The following is a 21,379-nucleotide window of genomic DNA, read 5'->3' on the forward strand; positions in this document are numbered from 1 at the left end:
ATCTCCCACCCCTGATTTTTAGCAAATGCCCTCTTGTCACCGTAGGTCCTGTAAGGAAAAAGATGTTTTCTTCCATCTCCATACGGCCAGTAACATATTTGAACATCTCTATCGTGTCTCTCTTCTCTCTGCGTTCCTCAAGAGTGTATAGCTGCAACTTACCTTTTGGCCTCACTAATCTCTAAGGTTCAACAACTTCATTCTCATAATAAATTCACTGTTCTCCTTCAATTCGACCTTTTTGCAGCTTTCGACATTGTCCATCATGATATTCTAGTCTTCCAACTCTCCGAGATAGACATTAGCTCTACAGTCCTTGACTGGTTCTCGAACTTCTTACGTTCCTGTTCTTACACCGTTACCAAGAATGGCACCTCATCCTCCCCATGGAAACCGACATGTGGAGTCCCGCAAGGTTCCCCCCTATCTCCTATTCCTTTCAACATTTATATGTCCTCCCTGAAACTCCTCCACCTATCCCCCCTAGAAATACTTTACATCCTGGTCCTCCTCGAGACCGACTCAAACCTCACTAATCTCGCAGCGAACATCTCCTCATGCATAACGAACCTCCAATCTTGGGCCCTCACTGTACAAATGAAACTGAACGAGTCCAAAACAAAACTACTTTAACTCGGCCCTAAATTAGACCAACTACCCACCTCCATCCCATTGTCCTCAGGCTCCTCACTACAGTTGGAGTTCTCAAGCAAAGTTCTGGGCATCACCATTGATTCCTCACTATCCTTCAATGACCACCTCAATTCCTTGATAAAAAAAATGCTTTTTTAGCCTTCACATGCTGAGGAAAGTGAGGTCCTGCTTCCATCAAAATCACTTTGCCATCTTCGTACAATCCACCATCCTTTCCAGATTGGACTATTGCAACTCTATCTACTTAAGCCTAACAAAGAAAAGCCTCCATAGACTCCAACTAATCCAGAATACCGCGGCTAAGCTTATCTTCTCAAAAAGCAAATTTGATCATGTCTCACCACTCCTGTCCAAGCTCCACTGGCTTCCTAGAATCTCCAGGGTCCACTTTAAATGTGCCTGCCTAACCTTCAAGATCCTACACGGCATCCTTCCTCCTTTTATTCCATTATCCTGGAATTCCTCAAATCCAAATTCCACCAGATCCGCCCCAAAACTAAAATTATCCTTCCCCTCTTTAAAAGGCATATCCCATGTTGGTAACTAGGGTCTTCCCTCCCCTTCAGAATCACTGAGCTCTGGAATAATCTTACCTCCCCACTTCGTAACTTGAGCTCCCTTCAACTATTCCGTAAGCATCTGAAAACTTGGCTATTCTCTAAAATGTAACTTTTCTTTCCCTCTCTGGTACACTAATCCCTCTAACCTCTCTTTATACTTACTTCTATAATTCCATTGGAGTTCTGTTCTATCCTAACTCCTGTAAACTATGCCGAGCTCCACGTTGTGGAGAAGATGCGGTATATAAACCCAAGGTTTAGTTTAGTTAGTTTACCTAGACGTTCTTCATATGGGAGATCCTTGGTCCAAGTTTCTAAGTTTATCAAAAAGTTTGATATACCACTTAACCCCCTCTTGTTTCTTTGGCTGCCAATGAAACAAAAGGTCCATCGAGCCATCATCCTGTTTCTGACATCATCCTGTTCCAATTCAGCTTTCAGGTTCCTAGGAGGATCCTAAAGAATCAGTCCTTTCCTTGTTACCAGTGGTGTAATAAAGGGGGGAGGGGGGGGAGGACCGCCCCGGGCACCGTCTTGGTGGGGGCGCCGGCAACTCTATGCTCCCCACATTTGCGTCCTCCCTTCCCCGCCCCCTATACATCTTTAAAATCATCACCAGTACAACCAATTACTCTAGCCTGCTGTTTGTGACGGCCCGGCACCCTCTGAAATCACTTCTGGGTCGTGGGGGCCAGGAAGTGACGTCAAAGAGAAAGCCAGCGCGAGCAGCAGGGTGGAGAAGCCGCTCGCGCTGGTGAAGATTTTTAAAGGTATGGGGGTGGGAAGGCAGAGCCCAAGTGTGACACGAGGTGTGTGTGTGTGTATGGTAGGGAGAGGGTAGGGGAGGCACCACTGCCCCAAGCACCTCCTATCCTTGCTACGCCACTGCTTGTTACATCACCCAATGGTAAGCAATACTTTTCAGAAATATACCTGGCTAATACAGGGTTCCCCTGCGAATTTGCGGTTCGCGAACCGCAGATTTGCTCATTCGCTGTCTTCTCTGACCGCCTCTTCCTGTACTAAATTAAGGCTACACCAATCAGGAGCTGCGAGTCAAAGCAGCTCCTGATTGGTGTAGCCCAACTTTTCTACAGGAAGTGGCGGTCGGAGCAGACCGCGAGTGATTTTCTTCACCCGCCGGCGCTCCATCTGCCCTCTCCTGCCTCCCCTGACTTTTGGCAGGCGAAAAACTGCATTCGCGGTTTATTGAAATTTACGGGGGGTTCCTGGAACAGAACCCCCGTGAATTTCGGGAGACTACTGTACTAGCGTGGCATGGATGATTATCCCCAGTATGCACATTCGTTTTACAGGCTGGAACATCTAACGCAAATGGGGCATTAACAGGGAGGAGGACATCTTTTGGGGCGCAGCTGTTCTGAAGATGGGAGAAAACTGTCAACGTTGCACAGGGACTCCTTCTTTTTCCTGCGAGTGTATGATTCTTTCTCTCTTTTTTTGCCAGCACAGAATTATCTACGTGTAACAGCAGAGTTTGTGACTGGCGGGGGGGGGGGGGAAGGGGGAGCGGATCTAGGGGTCCGGATTTTCCATTTGGAAAATCTGGTAACCCTACTTGGAGCTCCATTTAATTTGATCTGGTTCTATATCTTCCCTTGTTTTGGGGAAAAACCCAAATTCTTTGTTCATTAATACTTTTCACGTAATTAAACCTTTGTATTATATCTCCTCTATATGTCCTCTAGGACAGTGTTTTTCAACCTTTTTACACCTGTGGACTGGCAGAAATAAAATAATTATTCTGTGGACCGGCATCGGTCCGTGGACCGGCGGTTGAAGAACACTGGGCTAAGTCGTGGGTCAGACCCCGCCCATCTCTACCCAATCTCCACCCCAGACCCCGCCCCCATAATAGTACTAATTGCACCTTGCACATCTCGTGCCTCATCTGGAAGCCTTCCCTCTGATGTTGCAATGTCAGAAAGAAGGCTTCCGGTTCAGGCACAGGATGGCCGTAGGAGTCACTGCCCATGGCTTTGTGCATTGAATCAGTTAGGAAGAGGGAGCTGGCTCGAAGATAACGCCGCATTGATCGCACTGTGGACCGGCGGTTGAAGAACACTGGGCTAAGTTGTGGGCCAGACCCCGCCCATCTCTACCCAATCTCCACCCCAGACCCCGCCCCCATAATAGTACTAATTGCACCTTGCACGTCCCGTGCCTCATCTGGAAGCCTTCCCTCTGACGTTGCAACGTCAGAGAGAAGGCTTCCGGTTCAGGCGCAGGACGCCCGTAGGAGCCGCTGCCCGTGGCTTTGTGCACTGAATCAGTGAGGAAGAGGGAGCTGGCTCGAAGATAACGCCGCATCGATCGCACCGTGGACCGGCGGTTGGAGAACACTGTTTTGGGCCTGATGCACGTGCTGGCCCTGTGGACCGGCAGGAAATTTCTGTGGACCGGCACTGGTCCATGGACCGGTGGTTGAAGAACACTGTTCTAGGATATACGTATTCATGTCCTCAAGTCTCTTCTCATATGTCATCTGGTGCAGAGCCCATGCTATTTTGGCTGTATTCTTGTTTACTGCTTCAAGTCTCTTTATAACCTCCCGCCCCCCCTCCCCTTTTATAAAACTGCGAAAGTGTTTTTTTAGCACAGGTCGGCATGATGGATGCTCTGCGCTGCTCCTGACGCTCGTAGGAATTCTATGAGCATCGGGAACAGCACAAAGCATTTAGCGCACCAGCCGGCACTAAAAACCGCTTTTGCGATTTTGTATAAGGGAGGTGTGTGTTTGTGTGTAGGGTGTTAGTGAGGTATGACCTCCAAAACTAAAAAACAGTACTCCAATTGAGGCTTCGCCAATGATTTGTGAAGGGGCACGATCACCTCCTCCTTTCTGCTGGGAATGCTTCTGCCTATGCACCTTAACGTCACCTTCTATTTTCTGGTTGCTCACTTAATAAAGAATTATTTGGGTGAAAATTACAGCGAGATTTAAAAAAAAAAAAGAAAGAAAGAAAGAAACTTACAGTCCACTGTAATTAGTAGGCCATCGACCAGGTCTAGCACGATGGTAACGAGAGGACACAACTGTAAGACACAAACCAAAAATGCTCAAATACATTGGCTATGGAAGGATCACCGCCTGCGGCTTCTGTCCCTCAGAGCGCAAGTGAATTCTCAAATCAGGGTTTCAACCCTTAAAACGCAGAAAGACTTTGAATATTAAGTTCAGCACAAAGCATTCTTTAGCACTGTATCTTAAAACGGAGGAGACTGCAGAAGAGCAGTTTTCCACATTTTCTTAAAAGTTAATCTTCCCAGCACAAAATCGTAATATACCAGGCAGGGCATTCCAAAGTTTCGCTCCAGCCACTGACATCATTAATGCTCCCATCCTAGCATGCACAATAGACATCCTACCCTCTAGACCAGGGGTGTCAAAGTCCCTCCTCGAGGGTCGCAATCCAGCCGGGTATTCAGGATTTCCCCAATGAATATGCATGAGATCTATTAGCATACAAAGAAAGTAGTGCATGCAAATAGATCTCGTGGATTGCGGCCCTCGAGGAGGGACTTTGACACCCCTGCTCTAGACTCAATTTCATTGTATTTTCAGATCTTAGGTTTCTCTCATTGATATGTTATGCACATACAGTGTTCCCCTGGTGGTTGGCGGTTGGCGGTTCGCGGTCCCAGTCATTCGTGGTATTTTCTGACCGCGAACCGCCGACAAGGAGAGGACAGTGGGAGAAGCAGGAGAGAGCAGCCGGAGCGCCGCGAGTGTAGGAAATCACTCGCGGTTCGCTCCGACCGCCTCTTCCAGCACTAAGTCAGGCCATATCCAACCAGGAGCTGCTTTGACACACAGCTCCTGATTGGATAAGGCCCGACTTAGTGCAGGAAGAGGCGGACGGAGCGCATCGCGAATGATTTCCTACACCCGCGGTGCTCCGGCTGCTCTCCTGCTGCCCTCTCAAGGCTCCCCCCATGAAAAACGGTATTCACGGTTTTTCGAGATTCGCGGGGGTTCTGCTTTTCTATTAAACCTCACAGAGTTTCTGGAATCTTCTTTTTAGAGGACTGTCCGGGTTAGGGTTACCAGATATTCCCGAAGGAAAATCCGGTCCAGTGGCCACGCCCCCAGGCCTGCCCAGTTCTACTCCGTTCCACCTGTGTCACGCCCTGTTCCGCCCACAAGCTCCGCCCCCGGACAGCATCCGCGCATGCACAGATGTGACGCAATGCATCATGTCCCATGCATTCATGTGTGTGACGTCATTACGTGTCAGCGCATGCGCCGGATGCCCCTCCCTGACGCAATTTTCACCGGAAGCTTTTCAAAACCCGGACGAAGTTCGGGGTTTTGAAAAGAAGTCCGCACCCCTGGATATGTTCTCAAAAAGGAGGACATGTCTGGGGAAATCCGGATGTCTGGTAACCCCGATCCGGGTGCCCGGAGGGATTTCTAAAACCTGGCAGTTTGTCCGGGTTTTGGAAAGCTCTGAGCTTGGGGCATTGCCCAGTTGTCCTCTGCGCAAGTGTGGACTTTGATGTGAACAAAGAACAGTACCGGGCAGAGCTTTGGATTCTTGCCCAGAAATATTTAAATTGAATCAGGTTGGGCAGACTGGATGGACCATTCGGGTCTTTATCTGCCGTCATCTACTATATGTTACTATGAAAGAGAGAAAGAAAGACAAAGAGAGAGAGAGAGAAAGAGAGAAAAGGAGAGAGAAAGAGAGAGAGAAAGACAAAGAAAGAGAGATAGAAAGACAAAGAAAGAGAGAGAGAGAGAGAAAGACAAAGAAAGAGAGAGAAAGACAAAGAAAGAGAGAGAGAGAGAGACAAAGAGAGAGAGAGAAAGACAAAGAAAGAGAGAGAGAGAAAAAGAAAGAAAGAGAGAGAGAGGTAGTGGAGAGTAAAATGGTGATGGAGTTCAAAGAAGCGTGGGATGAACACAGGATCTAGAATCAGAAAATAATATTAAATATTGAACTAAGGCCAGTACTGGGCAGACTTGCACGGTCTGTGTCTGTATATGGCCATTTGGTGGAAGATGGGCTGGGGAGGGCTTCAGTGCTGGGAGGGTGTAGATGGGCTGGAGTGAGCTTTTGACGGAGACTTCAGTAGTTGGAACCTAAGAACAGTACCGGGCAGAGCTTTGGATTCTTGCCCAGAAATAGCTAAGGAGAGGAAGAAAAAAACAAAACAAAACCCCCAACAAATTTTTAGATTGAATCGGGTTGGGCAGACTAGATGGACCATTCGGGTCTTTATCTGCTGTCATCTACTATGTTACTATGCATGTATGTTACATGCATAGAGGACATTCAGACACGGCCCTGGACTCGGGTAAGAAGACATGTGGTTTATGTGGAGGCGGGGGGGCAGAGTGGATCATGATTCGGGGTAGAAAGAGGTGGAGCCGGGTATTCTCTTTTTCTAAAGAGGAAATCTGGGAACCCTACCCAGAGGACCACCCAATTAGCTAACATTTGTCTGGAATTGGACTGAACTCTAGTTTCTAGCTCTTATTTCCAAATGATTGGTGAAAAGTTTTTCAGCTCAAAAATAGGAGCTTTTCCAGATTCATCTAGAATTACTCAGAAATACCATCAGGAAGTCTTGGCTTTGTGGTCCAGAATTCAGGCACTGAGACTGATGTTTATTTTGTGATTTTCTTGTACTTGTGTTATAGCTGTGGATAAATAAGTCATTGATGTTTTATGAACCAAAACAAATGATGGAATTCTTAATATCTGGGGAAGAGGCGAAGAGCCGAGTGTATTTGTTTCTTGGCCTACTGAGGTTGGCTAGAAGTAGCAACAGTGAGATTGCATCTTTATTATGAATTAAATATAATTGTCTTACTTTTTATTTTGGATCCTTATAATCGTGCTCAAATAATTAGACTTTTCTTCCCTTTTTTCTTTTATATAATTAAGGTTAAGGGGTTCTTTTAGTAAAGTGCCAATTTGTACACGCTAAAAATATTTTATGTTTTCTGGGAAAGGGTGTGTGTTTGGGTGGATAGCGGGTGGACAGAGCTAATCAGTTAGCGTGCAAGGCATGGGCGTCCCCCCCCCCCCCCCAAAATTGGTGGTCGCTGGTACTCTCCCACCCACCTCCCCCGGCGCTGTACTTTTCAATCTTTGGTCAGCCGCCCACAGCATCAATGAGCAGGCCTGCCCTAGAATCTTTCATTCTACTTCCGGGGGCAGGCCTGCTTGCTGACGCTGCGTGGCAACCGCCCGAAGATTTAAAAAGTGCGGCACCAGGAGGAGGTGGGAACTGGTGAGAGATCGTGCCACAGGATTCTGCTGGGGCTAGGACGGAGCTCCTGGGCCACCCCCAAACAAAAAAAGCGTTCTGCCTAAGGTGTGAGGCCGTTGCTGCGTTCTAATTGATTAGCACGGGATTAGCACAGGGTTGGCGGTAGGGGGCACAGGCTGTAATTTTTTAATGACGCCATGCTAATGGTGAAATTAGCGCGTGGCCATTAATTAGGAAAATGGGAAAACTGGCCTATTTCCGGCCACGGCAAAAGTGGCCTTAGCATGCAGCAAAGACCCTTAGTAAGGACACGCTAAAGCACAGGTGTCAAAGTCGGTCCTCGAGGGCCAGAATCCAGTCGGGTTTTCAGGATTTCCCCAATGAATCTGCATGAGATCTATTTGCATGCACTGCTTTCAATGCATAGTCATTGGGGAAATCCAGAAAACCCGACTGGATTCCGGCCCTCGAGGAGGGACTTTGAGATCCCTGGCCTAGACCAGACATGGGCAACTCCGGTCCTTGAGGGCCGCAATCCAGTCGGGTTTTCAGGATTTCCCCAATGAATCTGCATGAGATCTATTTGCATGCACTGCTTTCAATGCATATTCATTGGGGAAATCCAGAAAACCCGACTGGATTCCGGCCCTCGAGGAGGGACTTTGACACCCCTGCGCTAAAGCTACGTTTGCCCTGGCTTTAGTAAAAGGGCCTTTAAGTGTGGTATTTCCTTTGTCACAATTATGTATTTGTGCTTATATTATTGCAATAATCTTATCAATAATAATAAGAAAAACATTTTAAAAAAGAATATTTTGAATAACATCTTGCAGACTTACCGCTCCAGGTAAAATGTTACTCAGGACATTGCCCAATAATCCGTTTACAATATTTGATAGCAAGCTGAACAGAAAAAGAAAGATACAGTATTATAAATCCTAGGTGCAGACAATCAAAAAGGCAAGGGAGGTGTCTTTTCAACCAACGATCGAGTCTTTATTCTAAAACAAATGAGGATCCCTGTTTCGGCGTGTGGGTGATGCCTTCTTCAGGGGACACTATCGGAAATATGTAACACATAAAAATCCCAGTCCTGCGATTCCAAATTAAATTGATTTAAATGGAAAACGGACAGAGAATATAAGTAATCCTTTACATAAACAATGACGTTAAGAGAACAAGATAAATACTGCGACAGAAGTTCTTTTCATTACATATTTTCTGAAATGAGGGCTAAAACGGCCTCTTACCCATCCAGGAGTTTAATCTTTATACCCCCGAGCAATGTATTGCAGTCTTCAATGACCAGTCTGGGAATGCCTGACTTCTCTTGAGTAAGTCTGGCTGTAGCAGTGATATTCACTTCGACAGCGATGTCAAGAGGTCCTAAGATACTAGAAACAGAAGAACAAGGCTCAGGCGAAGACTTTTTAACTTCTGTGCGCTGAAAACATGATGTGTTTAGTTTGGAGAGGAACATAAGGCTCCCGCTATAAACACAAAGCAAGCCAATCGTGTGCCGCTCGGTTTGCGCTCAATGTCCGACCCCGGCTCGATTCACTAACCACCCTCCAGACCTCATCCGCACCCTATGCGATCGGCGCATGCAAACGAGTAAAAATGCATGTAAATTTCTTAACGCGTCAATTCGTGAAACCATTACCTCCAAACCGACTGGCCTTTCCGTTCCAAAAAGTTACGACTGCTGAGGACTATTTCTGCCTAGCAACTGACGCGTGCATGTTAAGAACCCCATCAAAAATATATATCTACCCCTCCAAAAATCATAAATATATCAAAACTTTTAAATACAGTGGTGCCTCACGCAACGAACTTAATTGGTTCCAGGAGCAAGTTTGTTATGCGAAAAGTTCGTTATGTGAAACGCGTTTTCCCATAACAATACATGTTAAAAAAAATAATTCGTTCTGCAGCATAAAATATGCTAAGATGACATAAAAAAAGATAAATTTTTTGTTATTATGTTTATTTAGATACATCTAAAAACATAATTGTTTTTTAAAACAACACACATTTTTTTAAATTTAAAGATAGACTAAGTAGAGTCTAATTTTACAGTGAGAGGGGGCAGAGTCTCAGCGGCAAAAACTGGGACTTAACTGTTCATTTTTTAAATGCCTGCATGGTTGAAAATGTTGTCCATTTCCTTGGGCAGATCATTCTGTCTATAATACTAGTTTATACTTATTACAAAATGGTCTTAATGGATAAGCTTTTGTTTTCCTGTTTCTTTCAATATGTAAACAGAATGCCAATGGTGAGAGAGAACAAAGCTGTTATTTTTCTAGCATCGGGGAAGCGGCGAGAGTAGCTCCGCCCCCCCCCCCAACGCATCAGCAGTAGGCGCCGGGCCCCTGCGAGCCGACGGTCCGCCACTGCACAGGGAGCCAGGCGGAGTGCCTGCGCGGAAGGATGCAGCTCGGGCGACTTCGTTGTGTGAAACGAAGTTCGTTGTAGGAAGCAAGACATGAAGTTCGTTGTGCGCAGCGTTCGCTGTGCGAGGCGTTCGTTATGCGAGGCACCACTGTATATGTAAACCTTCATGTACATAAGCATTAGAAATATTTTTTTTTTCTTTTTTGGAATGCGCATAGCGAGTGCGGGAGTGAATCTCGTATTTGTAACGCGCATTGCAAGAAAATCGCGGATTAACCCTGCGTTCTCCTTGCGCATTGTACATTTAAAATATATCCATTCCAAATAACCCCCAAAAAAACAAATATCAAATAAAACTTTTATGGGCCAGCTATCCCTCCCCCTTCCTTCCTGCTGGATTGTCGCGTGCATGTGACGTCAGGGTGTCGCTAGTGGTTGCTACGTGCTTCACGGCAGATACTTCCTTATTTATTGCCTTTTTTACGACAACAATGCTTTGCGGTAGGCGCATTCGGAGCCCGCTAATGATGTCCGCGATTAAACCATGCATGTAGATCTGCTTCGGAGTTCCCAGATCTGCCCGGAAAACTCTGACACAATTTCTCGGCGAATCTAGGAAAAAAAACAGTTTCTCCAATAAACTCGACCTTGAATTACTCCTATATCCTACTCCAGAAATGTTTTTGTACACCAGACTGGTCTGGCATTTAAAGAAATGTTCATAGCAATTCCATACAGATGTCAGAGGAGCCTCCTATAAAACGAGTGTGAAAATGTCTTTGCCAAAGAAGAAAAGTCCATAAAATGAGCAGATGACATCATACTCACCTTTTCCCGTCGATTTCTACTTTGGTATACACATTCACATAGACCCCAATTCCAGGCACAAGCTTCAGTACCACTTTAGGGAGGGTGAGGTCCAATATCTTTAATCTGCACGATAAAGCGATGAGTTAGAGAACTGCACACACTTAATTGTGCACCAATACCCTCACTCTATAATTTAGGACCTAAATCGAAGCGCCATTTGCATGCGGACATCTATAAGATGCTAAAACTGATGTGGGTAAGTCTCTACCCGTGTGTGAGTAGCAGGTGGGCGCTCAGCACTGTTCTATAAATGACACGTGGAAATTGTTCAGCGTGGAAGTGCATTGGGATATTTACAGGGGTGGGATCAACGTTTCCTATAGAACTTGCCCCCTTTTACAAAGGTGCGCTAAGCTTTATAGTGCGCGCTAAATGCTAACGCGTGCATGTTATCTTATGGACGCATTAGCGGTGAGTGCATGCGTTGATGTAGCACGCGCTAAATCTGTGCTAAAATGCTTGGCGTGCCTTTGTAAAAGAGGGCCTTAAAGTTGACGTGCTAAAGTACTCCATTTTTTTTTCCTGCTTGTAAGCCCCCTGTTGCCGATTTACATTTGGAATCTACAGCAGAGTTTTGGCACCCAAATGCTTTTCTAGAATGTTGAGAACCATAAGAATAGCTAGGGATACCAGAATTTACATATGCAAAATCCGGACCCGAAGCCCCGCCCCCCCCAAGCTTGCCCAGTTCTACCCACCCCCGCCCCGTTGTGTTCTATGCCACGTCCCAGCCTTGCCCCTAGCCCCGCTCCCATCAGCCTGCTCGTCGGCTGGTCGGGCATCGATCTGCTTTTCAAAATCCGGACAAAGTGCCGGGTTTTGAAAAGCCGTCCGGACGCCCAGACATGTCCCGGGCGCCATCTCTGAGCTTCCTGTCCCTTACAACTTCCATTCCTTCACTTTAAAATTAAGGATGCACGCTCTCCTCTCCATACTTGCGTGGGGCACCAGCACCTCACTGCCTCCCCATGCCACACTCGTGCCCTCCTTTCCCTGACCCCTCCCCTGGTACAATTTTAAAATCTTCAACGGTATGCTGCTCCTGCAGACCCGGCTCCCTCTAAAATCACTTCCGGGTCAGAGAGTGATGCCAGAGGGAAAGCCAGCACTAGCAGCAGGTCCGGAGATTCTGATGGCGTTGGCGAAGGTTTGAAGAGGTGCGGGATGGGAAGGGAGGGCGTGAGTGTGGTATGGAAGGAGCAGGGAGGTGGAGAGGAGGCTCCACTGCTGCTGCCCCCCCCCCCCCTCCTCTGAACTAGTGAATGTCAAACCATAGTTGCATTTCAGCTTCAACAGGCAATCCAACCCGCAATAATCCTAGACTGACTTTCCACCCATCACCATTCTTGGAAATGCAGTTACAATTCCATGGGTTCCTCAGTTATTCTCTTTTTAAGGATACAAGAGAAGGGAGACGGGATTTCTTGCTACAGTGCCACATTTTCATATTATAGAAGAGCTAATAAAGGGCATGGAGGACCTCTCATATACAGACAGACTGAAAAAGCTGGGGCTTTTCTCCCTGGAAAAGCGGAGACTTAGAGGAGACATGATAGAAACCTTCAAGATCATGAAGGGCATAGGAAAAATAGACAGGGACAGATTTTTCAAATTAAGGGGATCAATAAGTACAAGGGGGCACTCAGAGAAATTGAAAGGGGAGAGGTTTAGAACAAACGCCAGGAAGTTCTTTTTCACACAGAGGGTGGTGGATACATGGAACGCGCTACCGGAGGATGTGATAAACAGGAGCACGCTACAGGGGTTCAAAGAAGCTTTGGATAGGTATTTGGAGGACAAAGGGATTGAGGGGTACAGATAAGAGTAGAGGTATATTATAGGGATGGGATTAGAGGTAAGTTACAAAATTAATCAGGGACCACTGTTCAGGCACTAGGCCTGATGGGCCGCCGCGGGAGCAGACCGCTGAGCAAGATGGACCTCTGGTCTGACTCAGCGGGGGCAACTTCTTATGTTCTTATGTTCTTAAAACGGAAAGAGGGAGGCAATGAAGGGTATGTCATTAAATAATAAGGAAAAGGATCTATATATTAATTTTTTGTGGTTTTACATATAGGCATTGCAAGCATTTTCCCAATCTATCTAATGTATCTTGGGCATTGAAGGGTTAAGGAGCAGCGTGAGTTTGGAACCCACCACTTCAGGGTGCTAAGGTTGTATCTCTAACTACTACGCTACACTCTCCGCAGATATGGAGCACTAGCGCCCTCTTTTACTAAGGCGTGCTAGCCGATTTTGCACGCCCGCTAAATGCTAGTTATATTCTATGGGCGCATTAGCGTTTAGCACGTGCTAAATTGGCTAGGGCGCCTTAGTCAAAGAGGGGGGAGGGGGGATGTGTGTACTGTTGGAGCAATAGAGGATGGATGGCAGGACGGAAACAAAATGTGTGGGGTTTTCTTGTCATTTTGGTTAAAAGTATTGTGGATGCACTTTGTAACCCGTTCTAGGTTCCTTTGGGAGGAGGGGCCAAATAATTAAAATCATGAAACGCATTTACACTCCCCCTCCACGTTCGCTGGTTTGGCACTTGTGACTTCGGTTATTTGCGTTCTTTTTATCTCCCTCCCGGACCTCTCCACAACTTACTTTTTAAAGCCTAGTGGTCTAGCAGTGAAGTGGGGCAGGGGTGATCTTCCTACGCTCCTCCTGCTCCATGCTGTCGTGAGCTCCCATGGTCTCGTGAGACGACAGCAGGAACTCGCGGCAGCCATTTATGTTCACAGCTCTACAAGGGGCAGGAGCATAGGAAGAGCGCTCTCACCCGGGAGACGGGAGGGAGCCCTAAGTGAGTGGTGGAGGGATCCGTGAGATGGGAGGGAAGTGAGGGTGGGCCAGAGCTGGCTCTAAAGTTATTTGCGAGTCTTTTTTTATTCGCGAACTGGCTTTGCCCATAACCTTAGCAAATATGGAGAGGGGAATGTACATCCTTAATTTTAAAAGTGAAGGGATGGAAGTTGAAAGAATAGGAAGCTAAGAAGGATATCGGTCAAGATAGCAGCTTTTATATTTTGCCGACCAAGTTAAGAGGATAGGGATGAGATCCATAACAAAAGCTTTTTTTCCTCTTGTCTTTACCCTACCACTAACCCCAGACCTGTTCTGAATTTTTTTTTTTTTTTAATGTATAACAATTTTTATTGAAAGAATCAAATAATCAGTACAATAGGATAATACAAAAATACATTCAATACAATAAGAATCACAATAATAATATTTCATACAATTTAAATCATTCTTTCAAATTTAATTGCCCATATGAACTAATTCAATCTTATCTACACCCCCCTTTAATTCCATCCCCTACCCCCTATCTTCCCCTAAATGAAATCCCTCACCCTGGATGAAAGTTGACCAAAACAAAGAATTAAATTAAATAACTGGAATGTAATTATTAAACCTAATTTTCATAATACATCATTGATAACCAAACTTCGGATTTTAACAGCTAAATTTAGGCTCCTAATGAAATTGATCTGGGTAAATTTAGCTGGTTTGGTTTCTCAAAGGCTTTGATCTAGCCATCCTGGTCTTTTCTTGCTGGATAAATCCCTTTTAATATCACTCGTATACTTAGGGTTGCCGGATGTTCCAATCGGAACATCCGAACCCCCTAGGCCCGCCTCCAGGCCCACCCAGTTCTGCCCATCCCCGCCCTGTAACGCCCTAATCCCGCCCCCCTCCCCCCCCCACCGCTGCCTGCTCTTGTCGGGCAGGGAGGTAGTCCACGCGTGCGCGGGCTTCCTCTCTGCCCGACACGAATTGAGGAGGCTTTTCAAAACCTGGACAAAGTGCCGGGTTTTGGAAAGCCGTCCGGGGAAATCTGGATGTCTCGTAGCCACATATGGTTAGGAGTAATTTATACAAAGGTTACAAAATGTTAGATGCAAAGTTGGGTGCCCAGATTTCATGGAACAATATTTTGGCACATCCAGGTACAAATATGTGTGCCTAAAAACATTTTAGCGTGTAACTTATAGTATTCTGTGTTACGTGTATAATTGTTGGACATGCCTATACCCAGCCCATGTATCTCCTTCTTTGAACACACTCTTGCATTTGCAATTGATGCCCAGCCCCCACTTATTTGCGTAGCTGTAACCGTTGTGTACATAATTGTGAGCATTCTATAACTTACACGTCCTACTTGCTATAGAATGAGGAGGCATGACGACTCTTCATTGTGCATATTCTGAAATCAAGACTATGGGATCCTTTTATCAAATTGCGGTAGGGGGGATTAACACGCGTTAAACCGCCTGCCGTGCTAGCCGCTAACGCCTGCTTTGAGCAGGCGTTAGTTTTTTAGCCAGCCGCGGGGGTTAGCATGGCTTGATAAAAGGACCCCTATCTTATGACCTTGCTGGGAATCTTTGCCTACTTGATTCCGTTCCTTTTGGAAAGGCTCTGTGAATGCTGTGGATACCGTAGGTATATATATATATACACTAGTCTTTAAGCCCGTTACATTAACGGGTGCTAGAATATATGTCTGTCTGTCTTTCTTTTTTTCTGTCTCTCTCTCTCTCCCGCTGTCTCTCTCTCTCTCTCTCCTTGGCTCCCTTTTTCTGTCTGTCTTTCTGTCCCTCTCCCTGCCCCTGTGTCTTTCTTCCTTTCTGTCCGTCTCCCTCCCTCCTGCTGTCTGTCTGTCATTCTTTCCCTCCATTTCCCTGTGCAGTAGTATTTCCACCCCACTTCCCTGTGGAGCAGCAACAGCAACAGCATTTCCTTCCCCCCCCCCCCCCCGACTTCCCTGTGCAGCAGCAGCAGCGGTATTTGCCTTCCCCTCCAGGTCTCTGTGCAGCAGTTGCAGCATTTCCCCCACCCCTTCCCTTCTCTTACCGCGATCTGGCTGCTCCGTTCGGCTCCTCTCCCTTCCCTTCCCGTGGTCTAGCCTGCTCCATGGCCCCCCCTTTCCTTATAGCATTCCCAACAGGCAGGCAGGCCCAGCTTCTTCCTTGCGGCTCGCGGCTAGAGTCCTCTTCTTTGTCGGCCCCCCTTCCCTTCCCGCGGTCTTGAGCTTCGGTCTGGTCTGGCCTGCTCCCTGCTCGCCTTGACGTATTTTTTTTTTTAGTTGAAAGACGCGGCGGTGGCTCCTCTCTTGTTACCCACCTGCGTTGGAAGTCCGATGCAGGCGGGGATCGTGAGAGGAGCCACTGCTGCGTCTTTCAACTAAAAAATGCAATACGGCAATGAGCAGCAGGGAGCAGGCCAGACCGAAATAAAGAACCTTAAGCCGTGCATGCGCATTCCTACCTGCGGGTCGCTACAGCTCACGGAAAACCGACGCACGCAGAGGAAGTGCGCATGCGCGGCTTACCGTTTTATTATATTAGATATTTTAAACCTTGCAGGTGGCATATATTAGTATACTCATGAGCAGTTGTATAAAGTTAAGACAATCAGTTTTCTTAATAACCTGGAACATAATTATGGTATCTTGTACATTTAAAGTTTTAAGTCATTATATAATTTTGCAAATTCTGAGACACTAGTGCCTCCACAAGCTAGCTGTATAATAACCCATCATTCACATCACTTGTATTTTAAAGCATAAAAAACACATTTCTGAAAGAACTTTATCAATTTTTTGTAGAGTTAAGGCTGAGACTAGAAGAATTGAAATATTACATTGCCTGACTTACCCTGTAATTCCTTGAACTGTTTCAAGTACTCCTCCATTACCAAGTATGCCAAGCACACCTCCTTCACCAAGAATACCTCCAAGCAGGCCTCCGTTACCACCCCCACCGAGTAAACCTCCAAGAAGTCCTCCTCCAGCACCACCGCCACCTTCGTGGCCGCCTTCGTGGCCGCCTTCATGGCCGCCTTCGTGGCCACCTCCATGGCCGCCTTCGTGATTGCCTTCATGGCCGCCTTCGTGGCCACCTTCATGGCCACCTCCTCCACCGAGTAAACTTCCAAGAAGTCCACCTCCACCTCCATCACCGAGTAAACCTCCAAGAAGTCCACCTCCACCTCCACCACCAAGTATACCTCCAAGAAGACCACCACCATTACCACCACCAAGTAGATTTCCAAGAAGACCACCACCATTACCACCACCAAGTAGACCTCCAAGAAGACCACCACTTTCACCACCACCACCAAGTAGACCTCCAAGAAGACCACCACCACCACCACCAAGCAGACCTCCAAGAAGACCACCACCACCAGCTTGTGCTGTGCCGCCGTTCATTGAATTTGTAACATCTGAAAATATATCAAGAGAATATTGTTACAAGATGGTTGACATACATTAGAATCATCAACAATAATGAAGGCAATATGTCCCATTTCCTACAAAAGTTATTTCTAATTATGTGGTTGCATTTAAATGTTGATTGGTCATAACAGCTAATAAATCAGACAGATGATAAAACAACTGTACTAAATATTGATTTGGGGAAGAGGAAAAGATGTGACTAACTGACCTTTCAGTTTTTAGTAGGTCTAGGGCATGGTTGTGGTAGTGGGAGTCTCTTTGGAGGATGGGGATGTTCTGGGTGGGTGGGAGTGGGGAACTTTTCTACGGGGAGTTGAGAGGCTATTACAAAGAATGGAGGTAACCTCTTCAAGGAGTAGGAATTGTTTGAGTGGAGGAGCGGAAGAAGGGGGGGTTTCTCCAGGAAGGAAGGAGGAAGTGGTATGTCTTGGTGCTGGTGGGGGGATTGAACAGAGGACTCTGGCATAGTAAGGGTGGACATGGGGGTGATGGCCCACCGCAGATGTGGTATTGGTGAAGGGCATAGGCACCCATCCTCCTCTTTGCCCCTACCCCCACCCCCACTGCGCGTGTGTACCCCTTCTCTTTTACCTCTTTCATTTTTCCTGTGTGTGCAGCGTTATGAACTTGCTGCCTGCTTCGGTGTCGCCTCTCTCTGACGTCACTTCCGGGTCCCACACCTAGGAAGTGACATCAGAGAGATAGACAGTGCGTCGAGGGCAGCAAGTTTGTGCCATTGCTCTCACCTGGAAATTAAAAAGATATGGGAGAAGGGAAGGGGAAGGAAAGAGCGGGAGAAGTGGGCGAGGGAGGGGCGCCACCTACCCTTGCCATGCCACTTTGGAAGACCTTCACTCCCCCTCCAGGGCAAAGCAAAGGAGACTTAAAATAGGTGCTTGCAGATCCTGCTGATGCCAACTTGTTGCTGAAAGAGCTGCTAAAAGAAAACCAGCTTATCAACTCCAGTCCTCGAGGGCCGGAATCCAGTCGGGTTTTCAGGATTTTCCCCAATGAATATGCATGAGATCTATGTGCATGCACTGCTTTCAATGCATATTCATTGGGGAAATCCTGAAAACCCGACTGGATTATGGCCCTCAAGGACCGGAAATGCCCACCCTTGGTTTAGAGCCATTTCGGTGGTCTTTCAGGTTCTTTAAAGTTGTGTAATGATGTGACATCATTTTTAAAAAAAAATTGTTGAAAACTCATTTGTGGGGTTTTGGGGGGTTTTTTTTAAACATTTTGCCCTCCTTTTACAAAACTGTAGCGTGGTTTTTAGCGCCGGCCTCAACGGTAACAGCTCCGATGCTCAGAATTCCTATGCACGTCGGAGCTGTTACAGCAGGGATCTCAAAGTCCCTCCTTGAGGGCCGCAATCCAGTCGGGTTTTCAGGATTTCCCCAATGAATATGCATTGAAAGCAGTGCATGCACATAGATCTCATGCATATTCATTGGGGAAATCCTGAAAACCCGACTGGATTTGCGGCCCTCAAGGAGGGACTTTGAGATCCCTGTGTTACAGCCACGGCCAGCGCTAAAAACCACATTATGGTTTTGTAAAAAGAGGGGGGTATTAGAATGAGTGCCATCTGCAGCAGACACATTGAATTGTATATTTATCCTATAGTGTTTTAAAGCCGTGGTTTCCAACCCTGTCCTGGAGGACCACCAGGCCAATCGGGTTTTCAGGCTAGCCCTAATGAATATGCATGAGAGAGATTTGCATATGATGGAAGTGACAGGCATGCAAATCTGCTCTATGCATATTCATTAGAGCTATCCCGAAAACCCGATTAGCCTGGTGGTCCTCCAGGACAGGGTTGGGAGCCATTGTTTTAAAGGATGTTCTGGCAGCTAACACTTTTGTAATAGTTCTGTATTGTTGTGATGTATTGAGAATTTTTAAAATATTTTACGATAGGGGTGTTTTATTGTAATCCACTTAGGTTTAAGCAGAATAAATTTTTTTTTTTTTAAATCTTTATTAAGTTTCAATCATAGTACACAACAGCTATTTACACAAATAATGTTACAGCAAAAGCACTTTTAATTAATAAATGTACCTAATAATCACTTTACCCCCCACCCCCAAATTAATAATCCATTACACATAATCAGGTTAGAATTGTCCTGTGAATCCCCAACCCCCCACCCCCTGGATGTGTATAATGAAATCACAAAAAAAAAAAAAAAAATCCATCCTTACAATAATGTATCAATGGTTCCCAAATCTTCAAAAATTTTTTATAATTTCCTTGTTGTCCAGCTAACACCCGCTCCATTTAAAAAATATGACACAACGATTCCCACCAAAAACTGTGGGAAAATTTTTCCAATTTCTCAAAATCGGTTGCATAGCAACCCCTGTCATTATCAAAAGACGTTAATTGTGGTGAGAGGAAATTTGACTTTTAGCTCTTAACATTGTACCAAATAACACAGTGTCATATGTTAAAGCCACAGGATTCTCCAATAATTTGTTTATTTGATCCCAAATAGATTTCCAAAAAATTTTTTTTAAATAAATAAAACAGTAATTTGTGTTTGAAAAAATGAATATCATAAACGATATCAATCATACCTTCATTGATTTTATCTTGACTAACTCGAATGACTGCCTTTGCGCCATGAACACCTTGAGGTACAGCCAGCAAGCAAGAGATGAGGACAAGACGCCACGCCCTGAACATCATTGCTCCCAACACCTGCTGAGAACATTTCTGGTTAAACGTTGGTGATAATATTTGAAAAGCAGTCCGAACAGACATAAAGGGCAACGGGTGGATGTTCATGGAATGCAAAAGTTCACTTGACGGCTCAGTTTAAAAAAAATAAAAATTTATCTCAATGCGGTGAAGAAGGCACCGAGATTAGGGATCCTTTTATTAAGGAGTGCTAACCGATTTAGCACCCCATAAAGATTAGTGTGGCTAAATGTTAAGGTGCCCATAGAATATTATAATAATCTGTAATATAATAAAGAGCTAGCCGCGCATGCGCAGTCCTATTTGCGTGTTCCGTGCGCTGTAGGTCTGTGGCCGCAGGACTGCGCATGCGCGAGTTCCCCAGCTTTACTTCTCTCTGACTACGGACCCACAAAGCCACCGCCGCGACTCCTCTCTCATCTTCCGACGCAACTGCAGCTCATGAGAGGAGCCGCGGGGGCGCCTTTGAAAACAGCTCCCTTCTCCGAGTGCCCACCCCCTCCTCCTTTTTTTGCGATCCATCGAGCGGCTCCCCAGCCTTCTTCCACCACCTACCGAGCCCCCAGCCCTGTTTTCAGCTCCTCCTGCACGGGCCCAAAACAAAAAAAGGAACCGCGACTCTTCCCCCACCCGAAACACTATGCCGGCTCCTCACAAAACCAAAACTCCCACGCAGCCGAACTTGCAATATCGCACGGGAGCCCCAGCTCGATCCACTCCTCCAGACCGACGATGCGCACAACTTGAACCACATGCAGACTTACATTGCACGCCCGAACTCACAGCCAAACGGCGTATGCGCCAGTTAGCTGCATCGCGCGACAGGAGCGACTCTGGCAGCGGATGGCGGGAGGAGGGCTCATGGTCCTCCCCCCCTCCCGCAACAACCGCTACCGCTCCTGTTCTTCCCCTCCCTCCAGTCACCGCTGCCATTCCTATTTAAAACGGCCTGCTGAGGTTCACCGCCGGCTGTAGCGAACCTCTCAGGCCGCTCTCCACGTGGTAGCACGTTCCCTCTGACGCGATCGCGTCAGAGGGAACATGCTACTGAGGTGAACAGCGGCCTGCGAGGTTCGCTACAGCCGGCCGCGAACCTCAGCAGGCCGTTTTAAATAGGAATGGCAGCGGTGACTGGAGGGAGGGGAAGAGGAAAAAGAAGGGCCATGGAGCAGGCAAGAAAGGGGGCTGTTTTGGTGGGAGGGTTGTGCAGATAGCAATCATGGGGGGGGGGGGGGCGGAACAGAAAGGGGCCATGGAGCAGGCATTGCAGAACAGGGGGAGAGGGAAAGGAGGCTGCTTTGGGGGGAGGGGTGTGCTGGGGGCCACGGAGCAGTTAGGCATTGCAGAACAGGGGGAGATGGAAAGGGGGCTGCTTTGGCAAGCAGGGGGGCCAGGGAGACAGACAGAAAGAAAGACGGACAGACAGGGGACCAGGGAGAGACACAGACACAAATAATGACAGACAGACAGCGTCCAAGGAGAGAGAGACAAATTAAAAAAAACCCAGACATACAGACATCTATTCTGGGCGGCGGGAGGAAGGCAGTATGGAGTGCTGCTGGGAGGAGGGCTTCGAGCCGCACAAGACTGTCCCCAAAGCCCCTGCGGAGAGTTGGGCCAACCTCTCCTTCCTCACCGACGCCGAAGAAGCTGCAGGCCCCGCTCCCTGTGGCACTCTGAGCACTCACGATTGGCTGA

At 46.8% G+C, this 21,379-nt stretch overlaps 1 protein-coding gene across 1 annotated transcript in view; it reads right to left on the reverse strand.

Annotated features, from left to right (window-relative positions):
• The window catches only part of LOC117368888 (BPI fold-containing family B member 4-like), a 55,665-nt gene extending 35,996 nt beyond the window's left edge, over window positions 1-19,669 (reverse strand). Inside the window, exons 1-7 of the mRNA XM_033962629.1 lie at window positions 19,558-19,669; window positions 16,647-16,958; window positions 16,391-16,550; window positions 10,683-10,787; window positions 8,708-8,851; window positions 8,297-8,360; window positions 4,211-4,271 (exon numbers count right to left, since the gene is read on the reverse strand). Of these exons, the coding sequence (XP_033818520.1) occupies window positions 4,211-4,271; window positions 8,297-8,360; window positions 8,708-8,851; window positions 10,683-10,787; window positions 16,391-16,550; window positions 16,647-16,958; window positions 19,558-19,669 (958 nt within the window). The remainder of the gene's footprint in view (window positions 1-4,210; window positions 4,272-8,296; window positions 8,361-8,707; window positions 8,852-10,682; window positions 10,788-16,390; window positions 16,551-16,646; window positions 16,959-19,557) is intronic.
• Window positions 19,670-21,379: the final 1,710 nt, after the last annotated feature.

This window comes from Geotrypetes seraphini, chromosome 11 (genome assembly GCF_902459505.1).
Source record: "Geotrypetes seraphini chromosome 11, aGeoSer1.1, whole genome shotgun sequence".
NCBI classification, from domain to species: Eukaryota; Metazoa; Chordata; class Amphibia; order Gymnophiona; family Dermophiidae; genus Geotrypetes; species Geotrypetes seraphini.